The sequence below is a fragment of the Parasteatoda tepidariorum genome, chromosome 7 (assembly GCF_982258835.1).
Source record: "Parasteatoda tepidariorum strain Cologne lab strain chromosome 7, Ptep-v5.0, whole genome shotgun sequence".
Classification (NCBI taxonomy): domain Eukaryota; kingdom Metazoa; phylum Arthropoda; class Arachnida; order Araneae; family Theridiidae; genus Parasteatoda; species Parasteatoda tepidariorum.
This window is the reverse complement of record NC_141761.1, coordinates 83176365-83191199: the sequence shown is the minus strand read 5'-3', so window position 1 is coordinate 83191199 and position 14835 is coordinate 83176365. Positions and strand designations below refer to the sequence as shown.

The 14835-nt window shown below is 34.0% G+C and overlaps 1 protein-coding gene across 1 annotated transcript in view; it reads right to left on the bottom strand.

The window, feature by feature from the left end:
- Nucleotides 1–14835, bottom strand: part of LOC107451702 (cytochrome P450 3A25) — a 53583-nt gene that overhangs the window by 27050 nt on the left and 11698 nt on the right. Inside the window, exons 5-6 of the mRNA XM_016067878.4 lie at nt 9577–9690; nt 924–1012 (exon numbers count right to left, since the gene is read on the bottom strand). Of these exons, the coding sequence (XP_015923364.3) occupies nt 924–1012; nt 9577–9690 (203 nt within the window). The remainder of the gene's footprint in view (nt 1–923; nt 1013–9576; nt 9691–14835) is intronic.

Genomic DNA, 14835 nt, shown 5'->3' with positions numbered 1-14835 from the left:
CGATGAAATGACCTTGTCGACGAAATGACTCTGTCGACGAAATGACCCTGTCGACGAAAAGACTTTGTCGACGAAACGATTTGTCGACGAAATGACCCTGTCGACGAAATGACTTGTCGACGAAATGACTTGTCGACGAAGTGACCCTGTCGACGAAATGACTCTGTCGACGAAATGACTTGTCGACGAAATGACCCTGTCGACGAAATGACCCTGTCGACGAAATGACCTTGTCGACGAAATGACCCTGTCGACGAAATGACTTGTCGACGAAATGACCCTGTCGACGAAATGACTTGTCGACGAAATGACTTGTCGACGAAATGACCCTGTCGACGAAATGGCCTGTCGACGAAACAACCCTGTCGAGGAAACGGCCTGTCGACGAAATGACCTAGTCGATGAAATGGCCTGTCGATGAAGTGGTGTCGATGAAATGGACTGTCGATGAAGTGATTGTCGATGAAATGAACCAGACCCCACAAAAACAGCTCTTGCACTGATCGCATTAAAATTCTCCTCTGACAACTCTGCGGTGTTTCAATGCTTTCCTTTTCCGTCTATATATATTACAAGATTCGAGCTATGCCATTACTAGAAACTGTATATATAATAACAGGATATTTTCCTCCACTTTGATTCAGGAAGTTTGGAAGTGAAAAGATTGCAGAAACCTTCGGAAAACGGACATTTTGCGACGCTGTTATTGAAGCATAAGGAAATAGTGACACGAAAGATGACTTTGACTGAAATGACTTTGACACGAAAGATGACTTTGAGATGACTAGACAACTTTTCTCTGAATCTGATTCATATTTCCGTGCTTTTTCTTAAGACCCAAAATTAAGAAGTCAACACTAGACATTATATATTTAAAGAAATACGTCTTAAAAAAATTTAAGAAGACTTTACAAACACCTGACCTCAACACAGATGTTGGTTCTTTTTTCTGTGCAGATGTTTTGAAATTTTGAACTAGTACTTTGGAACAGTCTTTGAATATGCCCAAAATCTAGAGGGAAAAAAATTAAAATTTAATCAATTTCAAAATTTAATAATACTAAATTATAATCAGTTTAGAGAAAAATTTCTATTCACATTTTCATTCAGAAATATATTCACTTTTATATACTGAAGAATCATACAATAAATGTCTAATTTTGATGTCTTTATGAAAGGAAAAATATCTGAACCAAAACTTACAATACGTAAAAATATCAAGTAAAGCTTTACAAGTTATCATTTTCTTCTTCTTCTTCTTCAAAAAAAATTAAAATGGTCTTGAATAAGGAAAAAAATGGTTATCTGTTGAGGAACAAGAATATTGGTTCTAGATTTATGCCAATTAGCAGCACATTAGCTTTTCGCAGCTTTTTATAGAAATCTTAACCATGTGTATTATACACCAAAGAGCCATTACATTATGACCACCCTCGTTCTATAACAATGGGCTCGCCCAGGTTTTCATGGTTTCTCGCCCAGGAACAATGTTGTCATGGTTTCTCGCCCAGGAACAATGTTTTCATGGGGCACATTAGGACCCATAATCCTCATAGAACAATCCCTGACGTCTGTAGCTACTTGAACACAGTTGCAGACCAGGTTTACTGATTCATGGCAACAGTTTTTCCTGCAGGGGATGGTGCTAGCAGTTCTGAGAGCTAAAGGTGGTCCTACATGTTATTAGCAGGGTAGTCATAATGTAATGGCTCTTCGGTGTAGTTCTTCTTGATATAAGTAAAGTGTCAGTTAGATAAGCGTTAGATACTAACTAGATTCTAGAAGAGTACGAGCTAGAATCCCGTAAATGTTTTGATTAATTAAAACATTAAATATCTGATAGAGTTCCTGTTCTACCAATTTTTGTTATTCGGGATTGTTCAAACTCGTTACCACGATAGTTTCACGAGACGAATCGCATTTCCCATGTTCAGTGAGTCGAAAAAAAAACGCGTACCATCCGAAGTAACTTGAGATCTAATTATCGGATTTTCACGTTCTGACTTAATCTTAATGGCTGGAGGAGGTGACCTCCACAAAAAAAGTTTACCTTACAATGTTTCGTAATTATCGGGTTAATTAGCTGTGTTTGGCTTAAATTTGGCTGTAATGTTAAATAACAAGTTATTAAAAAATAGAAGTCTCAAATTTGGACAATGTGCTATGAGATAACAGGAGAAACAAACATTGGTTTAATTTTGACATTTGTAATTATCAAGGTTTATCAGGACAATTAGGGAAGTTCTAGTTGGCCGCAATGCTGACTAACGATTTTACGAAGTCTCAAATTTGGACTAGGGGAGAGTCGGGTAGCCCCGCCCAGCGGGTACCCCCGCCCACAGTCAATTTCATATGTATAGAATATTTTTTCAAGTCAATGGGCCATCGGACATTAATTGTTATATTAAAAAAAGATTATTTTCAGAGTTTCAAGTATTTATGCAGCTGATAACATGGTGAACAATAGTTTTGAAAATATGTTGAATACAGTGGTCATGAAATTAAGAAAAATTGGTTGAATGTTTCGATTAAACTTCATTTCAATACTAAAAAAATAATTTTTTCTATACATACAGCATTAAAGTATGTAGTCTTAAGTTTAATTTGCACAAAGAAAGAAGCTTGTATGTAAAAAATTGTTCGAGTAATGACAAATTTACAAAAAAATTGGATTTCGGGTAGCCCCGCTCACATGAATGTCGGGTATCACCACCCAATTTTATTTCGTCGATAAATGTACGGTTGCGAAGATTATTATTTTATTGCTTCAAATTTGAATGTTATATGCATTTTTAACAACAAATATATGTTTTAATATTATATGAAACATTAATTTATGTATTTAAAAATGAAAAATTAAATATTTTTGAAATGTAATTGATATATCCAAATTAAATTTAATATCAAGAAATCATAAATATTATGATAGGCTATTTGCTTACTTATTTATTTTCACTTATTTAAGAACGAATCAATCTACAGAAGCATTTGAATGCAATCAAAATACAAAGTGAATTTGTAATTTTATAAGAAGTATTTTATATTAAGTTTATAAGAAGATCAACCGAATAAGTTTATATTGAAAAACAACTATTGATATTAATTATTGTTACTTAAATTAAATTATTTTCGTTAAATATTTAATATAAATATATATTAATATTATAATACATTAATATACATTAATAATGATAAAAAGTATGACATTTGTTGTTATTAAATGATAGAATTCACTAAAAGTGTATAAATATGTAATAAATAAAATAATTTTGTGATAAAAATGATAAATGAGGTTTATCTATTGTCAATACATTGGTCATTCTCATTTACACCTGAAAAAACAGCCAAAAAACACAATTTTTGTAACTGGACTGGGCTACCCGACACATTTTGAAAAGAGCTGAAAAACATGTTTTTTTAAATTTCTATTTTTTACCACGTTTATATAAACTTGCCTTCGTGTATGTCTGTCCGGGTGGAATTTTGTAATCGATTTTAAACTAACTTCCCGACTAGCTACAAACTTCAAATTTAGCACACAGTTCAGAATTGGATGACAATGCATGAAAATGAAGAGAAAAAAGACATGCAAAGTAAAATAAAATTAAAATTTAAAAATTTTTTTTTTTCGAGATTGTCTTGAAGCGTAATGAATGGCTTGAAGAATAAACACTTTAAATAATTAATATTTACATTTATTTACAATTTATACATAATTCGTTTAGTTTAAATGCGGCATCAAATATTTAAGATGCGAATAAGAAAAGATATAATAATAGAACAACAATAAAAAGCAATTCTAAAAAGTAGGAATTAAAGTTGTAGTTAAAACAAACTTAAAGTTAATAAATAATTATAAAAACAATTAATGCAGATTATAATGAGTGATGTCACGTCGCTTCATTACTCCCCTTCCAGTGAGAACCTCATTCGAACGAATCGAGAAATTTAGCTGGAACTTTAATTGGTCTCCCAACACGTGATGTCTTGTTAAAAAAAGACTTCTTAGGCGGTTCGTCAGAAAATGTCACTCTTCTCTTCTTGATATTTGAAGCAGCAATTTTTGGAAGGACTGAAGGGGTGCCGACTGTAGGCATTGAACTGAAGGAAGAGGCATTGTTCTTCAAGTCTGCGGACAGTTCTATGAAGCATGGTTTTAAACGATTAATAGAGATATTTCGAGATTTTTCCTTTATTGATAGTGTGAAGTAATCTTTATTTCTGGAAAGTACTTTAAAAGGTCCTTCATATGGGGGTTGAAGTGGTGGACGAACGGCGTCAGTTCGTACGAATACATGAGAAGTAGTGCTAAGATCTTTCGTCACAAAAATGGGAGATTTTCCATGTCGTGAAGGTGGAGCAGGCCTAACTTGAGAGAAATATTTCCTTAGTTGACCAGCGAAAGTAGAAATGTCAGTAGATGCTTGTGTTTCATGAAGAAAATCACTAGGTAATCTTATATTTGAGCCATAAACCAATTCCGATGGAGTTGTTTGGAATTCTTCTCTGAAAGTGGAGCGTAGCCCCAGTAGTACAGTAGGTAGAACTTTCGTCCACTGAGGATTATTATGGCACATGATGCTATTTTTCAGAGTTCGATGCCATCGCTCTATAAACCCATTGCAAGCAGGATTGTAAGATGTGGTTCGCCTTCGCTTGATTCCTAAGAGGTGGGCAAGTTCGGTGAAAAGAGATGACTCGAACTGACTTCCTTGATCTGTAATTATTATTGACGGTGTTCCAAAGCGAGAAATCCAACCACTATAAATTGCTTCTGCAACGGTGTTAGCTTTAATATCAGGCACCGGCATGGCTTCCGGCCAGCGAGTAAACCTGTCTATTAGGGTTACACAATATCTTTGTCCTTCGGAAGTTATCAAAGGTCCAATTATGTCCAGATGAATTTCGTCAAATCTTTTTGAGGTTGGTACATACTCCCCAACCGGTTTATGCACATGTCTCTGTATCTTGGATCTTTGACAAGATAGACAGTTTTTAGTGAATTCTTTGACATCTTTGTTCATTGAAGGCCATACAAACTTTTTCGTTACTAGATGTGCTGTAGCTCGAGCCCCTGGATGACATAGATTGTGGATTGACGAAAATATTACTTTTCGAAATGGCTTTGTCACATAAGGTCGTGGTTTTCCTGTGGAAATGTCACAATATATTTTTTTATCGGTTCCAAAAACAGGTAATTTTTCAAACTTTAGATTAGTATTTGATTTTATGAGATTTTTGAGCTCTTCATCAGTTTCTTGCTCCTTGGCTAGTGCACTAAAATCAATCGTTTCCGGAAGGACAACTTCCTCAACTCTTGATAATGCATCAGCTACTTCATTATCTACACCAGAAATGTGCTGTATATCAGTTGTAAATTGGCTGATAAAATCTAGATGCCTCATTTGTCGCGGTGATGCTTTATCACCTTTCTGCAGAAATGCGTAAATTAGAGGACGGTGGTCAGTGTAAATGGTAAAATTATGTCCTTCTAAGAAGTACTTAAAATGTTTTACAGCAGAATAGGCTGCTAGTAGCTCTCTGTCATAGGTGCTATAGCGTGTTTGAGGGTCTGTCAACTTCTTGGAGAAAAAACTCAGTGGTTCCCAGACACCTGAAATATTTTGTTGCACTACACCACCAATCGCATGATCAGATGCATCGACCATTAAAGATAATTTCGCTTTTTGATCTGGATGTGCCAATAATGTGGCAGAGCATAGTTCTTTCTTACTATTTTCGAAGGCTTGAATAGTTTCTTCCGTCCAATTTATTATTGATTTATCATTTTTCTTCTTTTCTTTAAGAAAACTGTTAAGTGTCGCCAATTTCTCAGCAGCATTCGGTATAAATCGATGGTAAAAATTTATAACACCAAGGTAACGACGCAGTTCTTTGATATTATTTGGCCTTTTATATTCAGCAATAATTTTAATCCTGGCATCAGTTGGTTTGAGGCCTTTTTCTGAAATGTGATGTCCCAAAAAATTTATGTTTGATTTTAAAAAGACGCATTTTTCTAAATTGATGACCAAACCAGCTTCTTGAAATCTTTGAAACACTTGTCTTAGATGTGAAAGATGCTCGTCTTCGGTTCTGGAAGCCACAAGTACATCATCAAGGTAGGCAAAGCAGAAATCTAATCCGCGAAGTACGGTATGGATGAGTCTTTGGAAGGTTTGTGCGGCATTACGTAACCCGAAACTCATTCTTATGAATTCAAAGGAGCCAAATGGGGTACAGATTGCTGTTTTCTCAACGTCATTAGGTTCGACCGGTATCTGGTGATAAGCTCTGACTAAGTCCACTGTCGAAAATATTTTACAGCCATGTAATTGGTTGTTGAAATCTTGAATATGGGGCAATGTATATCGATCAGGTATAGTGACAGCATTTAAATTTCGGTAATCACCGCATGGTCTGTAGCTTCCATTTTTCTTTGGTACTATGTGTAAAGGACTGGCCCAAGCGCTCTTTGATGGCCGACAGATTCCTTGCTCAATCATGTACTCAAATTCTTTTCGTGCAATTTTTAATCTATCGGGTGCCAAACGTCTAGGTTTTGAAAAAACTGGTGGACCAGTTGTTATAATATGATGGGTGACGTCATGTTTGATCTCTTTGACTGTCGAATGTTCTACAGTTATATCTTTGAATTCATTCAACAGTTGGTAAATTCTAGGATCAGTAGTTTTAGACGACACAGTAGTCAAATTAGTTGACGGAACATGGGCAAGTCGACCAAAGGATTTTAAAGATGTAGTAGGATCTATTAATTTTCTTTTTTTAATATCAACTAAAAGACCGTATTCTTTAAGAAAATCAGCACCTATTATTGCTTTAGAAACATCGGCAACAATGAAAGTCCAACAAAATTTTCTTCGTAAGCCCAGATCAAGGAAAAGTCGCTGTGTTCCAAATGTGTGCACTTGCGAAGCATTAGCAGCATATAAGTAAAATTTTGGATCAGGACTTTTTTTCTGTTTTGAAGAAACGGGTAAAACAGATACATCAGCTCCAGTATCGATAAGAAAATTTCGTTTACTAGAGTGATCATAAATAAAAAGGCGACTTGAATTCTGGCTACCATCGTCTTGCGCCGCCAACGATGGCCTAATTAGTTTTCCGATTTTTCGAAATCAACTACAAATGAACAGGGTTTAGTGCATCTGGTTGACTTTTTACCAAAACGACGATGATACCAACAAATACCTTCTCTAGATTTTGATCGGTTCCTATAATTGGAACTTTGGCGATTAAAATGATTTTTATTTCTAGAGGTACTGCGTGATCTTCGCAGCTCACTAACTTCTTTAGAAAGTTCATTAATTTTGTCTAATATTGTTGATAAATTCAGACTTTCTGATGTAGTCGCTTCTGGATTTCTATTGGCAGAAAATTCGCCAACGCACTGGTACCTGCCGCAAGTTTCTAAAATTTTATCGCTCATTTCAGCCAGTTTATCAAGAGCTTCAGTGCTGACAGCTAAAATGGCTTGAACTTGCAGCGGCAATTGTTGTAACCAAAGTGGTTTTAAGACATTGTCATTTACTTTACCCATCGCCAAATTTCGCATTTCGCGTAGCAATTGACTAGGGCGCTTATCGCCAAGGTCTAGTTCGGAGAAGAGCTTTTTTAGTTGAACACTTTCGGAATCACTCAAACGAGCAATAAGTGCTTCCTTTAATGCGGTATATTGATTTTCTTCGGGAGGTGATAAAACTATATCACTTACCGTATTCAAAATTTTCTGTTCCAAGGCAGCAACGGTGATGTTGTACTTTGTAATTTCAGCCGAAACATTACTATTCTTAAATTGAGCTTCAATATGCGCAAACCATAATTTCGGAGTTTCATTCCAAAAAGGAGGAGGTTTTACTGAGACGCCTTCAATATATTTAGACGTACTTGAATTATCGAGCTCTGTATCTCCAGTATTAGGCATAGCTTTTTCGAAGGTTGCAATTGAGTTATCAAAATCACGTCCGAAAGTCACCAGTGAAGCGTAATGAATGGCTTGAAGAATAAACACTTTAAATAATTAATATTTACATTTATTTACAATTTATACATAATTCGTTTAGTTTAAATGCGGCATCAAATATTTAAGATGCGAATAAGAAAAGATATAATAATAGAACAACAATAAAAAGCAATTCTAAAAAGTAGGAATTAAAGTTGTAGTTAAAACAAACTTAAAGTTAATAAATAATTATAAAAACAATTAATGCAGATTATAATGAGTGATGTCACGTCGCTTCAGTCTTTTGTTGTCGATTCCATTATTTCAAATTATTACGTGTCAGGTGAAAAGATTTTTGTTGTCGGAGTATTTTTATTGGCTGAAAAATCACGTGGTAGGATCCAGTTTTTCCTCATTCATTTCCAGATTGTTTTGGTTGTCATCAGCATAAAACTAATGAAAGTCGTAAAGTTATTGCTTTTCTATAAAGATTTTTGTGTCCCTAATTTAAAATAAAAGTTCTATTACTTTAGTAGTGGTCTTGTAGTAGTCTTGACTACTCTTGACTAAGAAAAATAATCTAAATAAAAATATATATTTTTAAAAACCACGTTTTTTGTAGTGAAGAATAATAATTAAAAAATAATAATTTTTTAGAAATATAAGATAAAAATTAAAAAATCATAGTTTAAAATAAAAAAATTCAAAATAAAAAGTAATATTTTTAAAAACCACGTTTTAGTAGTGGGGAATAATAATTAAGAAAAAAATTGAAAAACGAAAAACGTGGGGCGCATGAAATACATAACAGTACATATACACATACATATACACATTTTCTTACATGCACAGCCACATATACATCCACATACATATGCATATACAAAAGCATATTCCACATTCAGATACAATTACAATTACTGATATGCATACACATATTCTCAAGAGCACACATACACACACTAATATAACATTACTGTTATGTATTTCATGCGCCCCACGTTTTTCGTTTTTCAATTTTTTTCTTAATTATTATTCTCCACTACTAAAACGTGGTTTTTAAAAATATTACTTTTTATTTTGAATTTTTAAGTTTAACTATTCTTTTTTTGGTTTATTCTTTTTGCATTATTTAATTAGATGATAAAACAATAGAAACATACAAAAATGTTGATTATTACTCAGTATTATACACAAATTTATGCAATACTCCTTAAGAGAGCGGGGCTACCCGACTCTCCCCTATATGTTTTCTGTTAGACAAATAGATAAATTAAAAAAGCTTAATTTCAATATTTTGTAACTATTGTAGTAATTGGGGGATAATCAGCTTGATTGACAGTTATGTTCATTTATACATTCCACGAAATACCACCATGTGTTTGAAGCAGCATAGCTCCTGCTTTTAAGTCATTACAAAGAAGTGAATTCGTGCAAGTGAAGAGCGATTTCAAACAGGATCTTTTGGGGTTTGGTGATAGTTTCTGAATTGAGGAAGAGACTACTAATATATAATATTCTATTAATATGTACTGTTATTCTCAATAAAAGTGTTTATTTCTATTATCCACTATAGTTTTTTTTCAATAACAAAACTGTTTTAAATCACTTACTCTTTTAAGTTTCTTTGTTGTGAATGTAGGGGAGACGATTGACCTAATTCTTCTCCAATAGTCTCCTTCATTTACTAAAAGAGATAGGTTCATAATATCGTCACATTGGAAAATCTAAATAAACAGAAACACATTTATTTAGTTAAATAAATATTGATATTTAGCGTTAAGTATGTCGAAGTTATTTTCTTAGCAATAGTGAAAAAAACAAAGCGAACTTCTGCTTCGGTGGAATGTTTAACTACGTGCGAGGCGAAAGTAAACTTACACCTTCTCGTGCTCGATGGTAAACAACGCATCGTTGTTATCTGACGATTTCGAAAAGTTGCCAAGTTTGGCTATTCGGAGACAAAAATAATTCATGAAAAGTGAAAATGCGTGTGAGCGTGGTGTATTTACTTTTCTTATTGTTTAGATTTAAAGACTCCTTTCAAAGAGTATAGAGGAAATTTGCCTAAATTGTACCACTTTTCATCTTTAATTTTTTATTTGTCACAAATCACTAACAATTGCATTTGAAATATAAAATAATAAAATGGATTTTTTAATAATGATATTTATACAGTAAGTACTGAAAACCAATTGTTTTTGCAAAGTTTACAAGCGGTACGTTCAGGAAATTTATTATCTAAGTCATACCACCTGCTTCCTAAATTGTATCTACCTCAAAAACATTGAGTACTTATGATTAACTGAATAGGAAGACCATCTGAACATATGAAGAAAAGGGATATGAATTGTTGTAACTGCTACAAGTATAGTAACAGTATTATAAGCCTGTGGAATGTGCCTAAATTCAAGTGTGACTTATGGAAGTGTTGCAAACTGAGACAGAATCTTATAAGGATTTATATCCGACTTTCTATTTCTTAGGTTTTAGATGTGGAGGGAAAATTGGTTTGATTGAAACCTTCACCATAGAAGGTACTGAGACGGATCTATCTATCAGATTACATTACTAACCAATAATTACTGTATCACAACTTAAAAAACCGCGAGGCCCATAACTTTGATGTTTTTCATCACTTTTTCCTTTCTAGATATGAGGGAAAATATATCTTATCTTAAAGATATTAAATATCAATGAATGTACTGAAACAATTTCATTTCTTTCCGACTGAATCAGGTATTGATTGAGGTTTTCAGCTGGCAGAAAGTCAGTTCAATTAAAGATTAGCCCACTAAAATATTTAAATTCTTCTGAACAGAGTTCTGTTGTTGTTTTCGTATGCCATTAAAACAAGAGGGATGAGCTTCTTCTAGTTTTCCAATGGAGCCATCTATGGACAAGATTCAACTTCTACCACACACATAGACCACAACCGGTTTTACAGGGAGATCTTAATTTTGACCTGATCCAGAGCACGATCAATCTCCGATCCAGTACCCCCAGAGGTTGTGAATTTTTATAGCAACTTGGAGGATTTTGTGATCCAGACATATTTAGCGCACACCAGTCAATATTTTGTACACTGGGGTCATCGGCCGGAGGAAATCGAACTCACGACTTCTTGGACATTGGACCAACGCCCTGCTAACCAGGCTATCCCGGCTCCAGAGTTCTGTTGTTACGCTCTTACTATGAACCACATTCATGAGATGAGAAATTTGATGTTGGGTGCAAAGTTAGTTCAGAAATTTTTCTCGGCTACTTATAAAATTTTTGGGTTTAGAACAGTTTATAATACTTGAAAAATGATCTGTTTACTAGTTGAAATTGATACGTTGCTCTTTAATTGAACGGTAAGATTTATGAGTGTGCATGAGCTACGATTTAAGCAACTACACATCATTTTAAATCAAGCATTATTTCAGTTTTCAAACATTAATTAGCTTGGAAAGTAAATGATTAGAGAATAATTTTATATAATAATTAATTATATAAAGTATTTTCTGATCAATACATTACTTAATCATTGCTATATCCTTATTGGAGATGTTCGAAAATTACATTAAAAACTTGCAAAACCGGTTAATTTAAATAAAACTTAACACAAGTAAGCATTAACTTGATTCTTCTGTATGATAAAAGCTTCCTAATTTATCCGTTAGAATCCCAATTTATCCGTTCTCTATCGAACACTCAGTGACCGAAGAACTACTTTATTTCTGTTGTTGACTGCAACTACTTTACTTACAATTGTAGCTAACTACAACTACTTTTTTAAAAATATATTGACTACAAACTACTTTCGAAATGTAATCACTACTTTTAGAAGATGAACTTTTCGGGAGAACTTAATTTCCGCTCACGTTCAAAATGGTTTGAAATAAAAAAATAGCTTATTTAAGCACGAAGAACTAAGATGAATATTTAAGAAATATTTATTCGTTATTGCAGCCAATCTATTATTTTAAGCCATTTTTAACGAATTTGTTTTTATAACCTTCAACAAGTATTTCTTGGCAGTGGATATTTAAGAAATGTTAGGAAATTATCAAATATTTTCAATTTTGTTAAGTGTTTAATGCTTCTTTTATTTCTTCTATGATATAAAATATGCTAATTAATTAGTACAGAGGATATTTTTAATTACGAAACCAGGCACCAAGACGTACTTTCTCTGGATTACCTGAATATTATTCTTAAAACTTTCTCTTTATAATATTTTTGAATGGAATTTTAAATATACTACTCTCTTTAAATTTGATTTCTTAAAAATTATTCGACTGATTGCGCTAAAACTTTGTGTTTTGCCACGTAAAATTGCATTGTTTAAAATGATGTAAAAATTGTATACATTTATAATTTTACATATCTGACTATAAATAAATAAAGTAATAAAAAATAAAAAATATTTGCTAAATTCTTTTGTGTATGGAATTATTTTAGGAAAAACAAATTTCATGATTTTTGGAAAAAGTTTTTCGATTGGCTTAAAGGGTTCGTGAGACATGGCACAAAACGTTGGTTGTTTGGTTCTAATGCCACTTGCCACACGGGCAAGCCTGCTTGGTGAAACCGAGCAAATTTAAGGCAGAGTGTGTGAATTTTGTTTTTCAGTGGCGCCATCTATGGCCAAGAATTCGACTTCTGCCACACCATACGTCACACCCGTTTATAGGGCGGACCCATTCATACCCCCATTCATTCATCCTCAGATCGTAATTTTGACCTGACTCAGGGAATGATCGATCTTCATTCCAGTATCCCCAGAGGTATTGATTTGTTATGAGAACATGTAGGACTTTGTGACTCGACAGAATTTTAACGTGAATCAGTCACCAACTACACAGCCGGCGGGGTTCGAACCCACGAACTCTCAGACATGGGTCCAGCGCCCTACCGACCAGGCTATCCCGGCCACTGCACAAAAAGAAAATTTAGCAATATAGGGTTCAAACTTAGCATCGCTTTCCTGACTAATCTATGGGGACCGTATTTCCCAGATTACAGCTCCCACCTATATTTTTAGGAGACATTAAAAAAAAGTATGTTTATTCAGAGAAAGTACGTTTTTGCATTTAATTTCGTAAATTAACATGCTATATATATTACGTAATTATCACATTTGAGATCACCCCTTTGAGCTATTAAGATTGGGTTCTAGAACATGAAGATCCGATCATTAGATCAAAAATTACTCAGTGTAGTCTGTTTTCTTTCTTTTTTTTGCGTATTGAACAGTGAGAATAATAGAGAAAATATGTTCTTCTCTACTGAAATAACATCATAAATTTTTCAAGAGTGTGCATTCGCAAGGGATGGCCAAAGTGATAAATTAGCAGCCATTCATAAAGGCTAGTTTTAAAAATACGTTATTCTAAATGCATAATTCTGATTAACGCTCAGCTTGAGGGGTGACCTCATTGCGCCCATTGATCGATCCACGAGGATTTGAACTAATCATAAAAATATTGGGAGTACAAATTCGTTTCGTCTGTTTTTGTGTGGTCAAAAATGCATTTATTTTTGAGCAAAATGAGTAAACAGATTAATTATCCATAACTGGCTACTACTTTTTCCTACCTCTCAGGCAATTTTCGAATTCCATCTCGAAAAAATGTCTCGTCTTTTGAAGCGATCCAAGTTAGGGGTCAATTTCGATTTCTGCGAAAGAAGTGAACCGGTGAGCTTCCAAATCATGTTGCATCCGCCGGAACAAACAGTAATCTAAAGGAGCAGTGTCCGGTGAATGCGGCGGGTGCGGTAAATTATCTCACTTGAGCGTTTCCAAATAATTTTTTACGTTTTTTTGCGACATGAGGCTGACCGTTATCCTGCAGAAGAATAACTTTTTCACGTCTTTGCTCGTATTCCGGCCGTTTTTCTCGTAATGCATGGCTCAAACGAATGAATTGTAGCTTATACCGAACGCTAGTAATGGAATTGCCAGTAGTAGCAGCTCACAGCAAACAACACCATTCACAATTCTTCTTTCAACATTCACCATTCTTGAAACGTTGAAACCATTCCCTACATGATTTATCAGCTGGAGCATTGTCACCATAAACTTCTACAAGCATTCAATGCGCTTCAGCTGCACTTATCTTGAAATTAAAGCAAAAACATAAAAACCTCCCGCAAATGGTGCTTAGTTACCACAAAATTTGACATATTCAACAAAATAAAAAACATGGTTTTTGTATGAATTTCAAAGTGATATAAACTGAATATTATTGGATGTCTAGCCTCTCTGAAACCATCGAAACCAGTTGTCACTATGAAAAATTCATAACAGCCAGAGCCATCTTTTGAAAACGGACCGAACTAATTTATACACCCAATAGTTGCATTTGAACCTTGTTTCCTTACTATACTAATCTTAAAAGTATTTACCAGGTATCGCTATAAGTTACTGCTTTTTCCCATACCAGTATGAATCTTTACTTTCTATTTTCTTTTATTAAAGTAGTACACTAGACCACAAACTTCGAAAAAAAGTATGGACCACAGTAGTTGCGCTTCACTGTCAAAACTGTGGTGCAATATCTCTTCGAATATGACGTTGAAAAATCAAAAAAATTGGGTCAAGGAACACCTCCGTGTTAACACAAAATCGAGCTTTCATATATGATTTAATGGGTGTAATTTAAGTCTAAGCAATAAAAATGGAATAATCTTACAAAGAACTTTCACGCTTTTACATCAAATTAGAATGATTTTCACTTCAGAGAACACCAGTGTTGGGACTTGGCGGGATTTGAGGCGATATCAAAAAGCGCCAAGTAGAATAATCAGGAGTAGTTAGTTTGCAATCTGGAATAAGCTGATGAGAGTTGGTTGTAAATTTCAACTCTGCTATTCATCAACTGAAA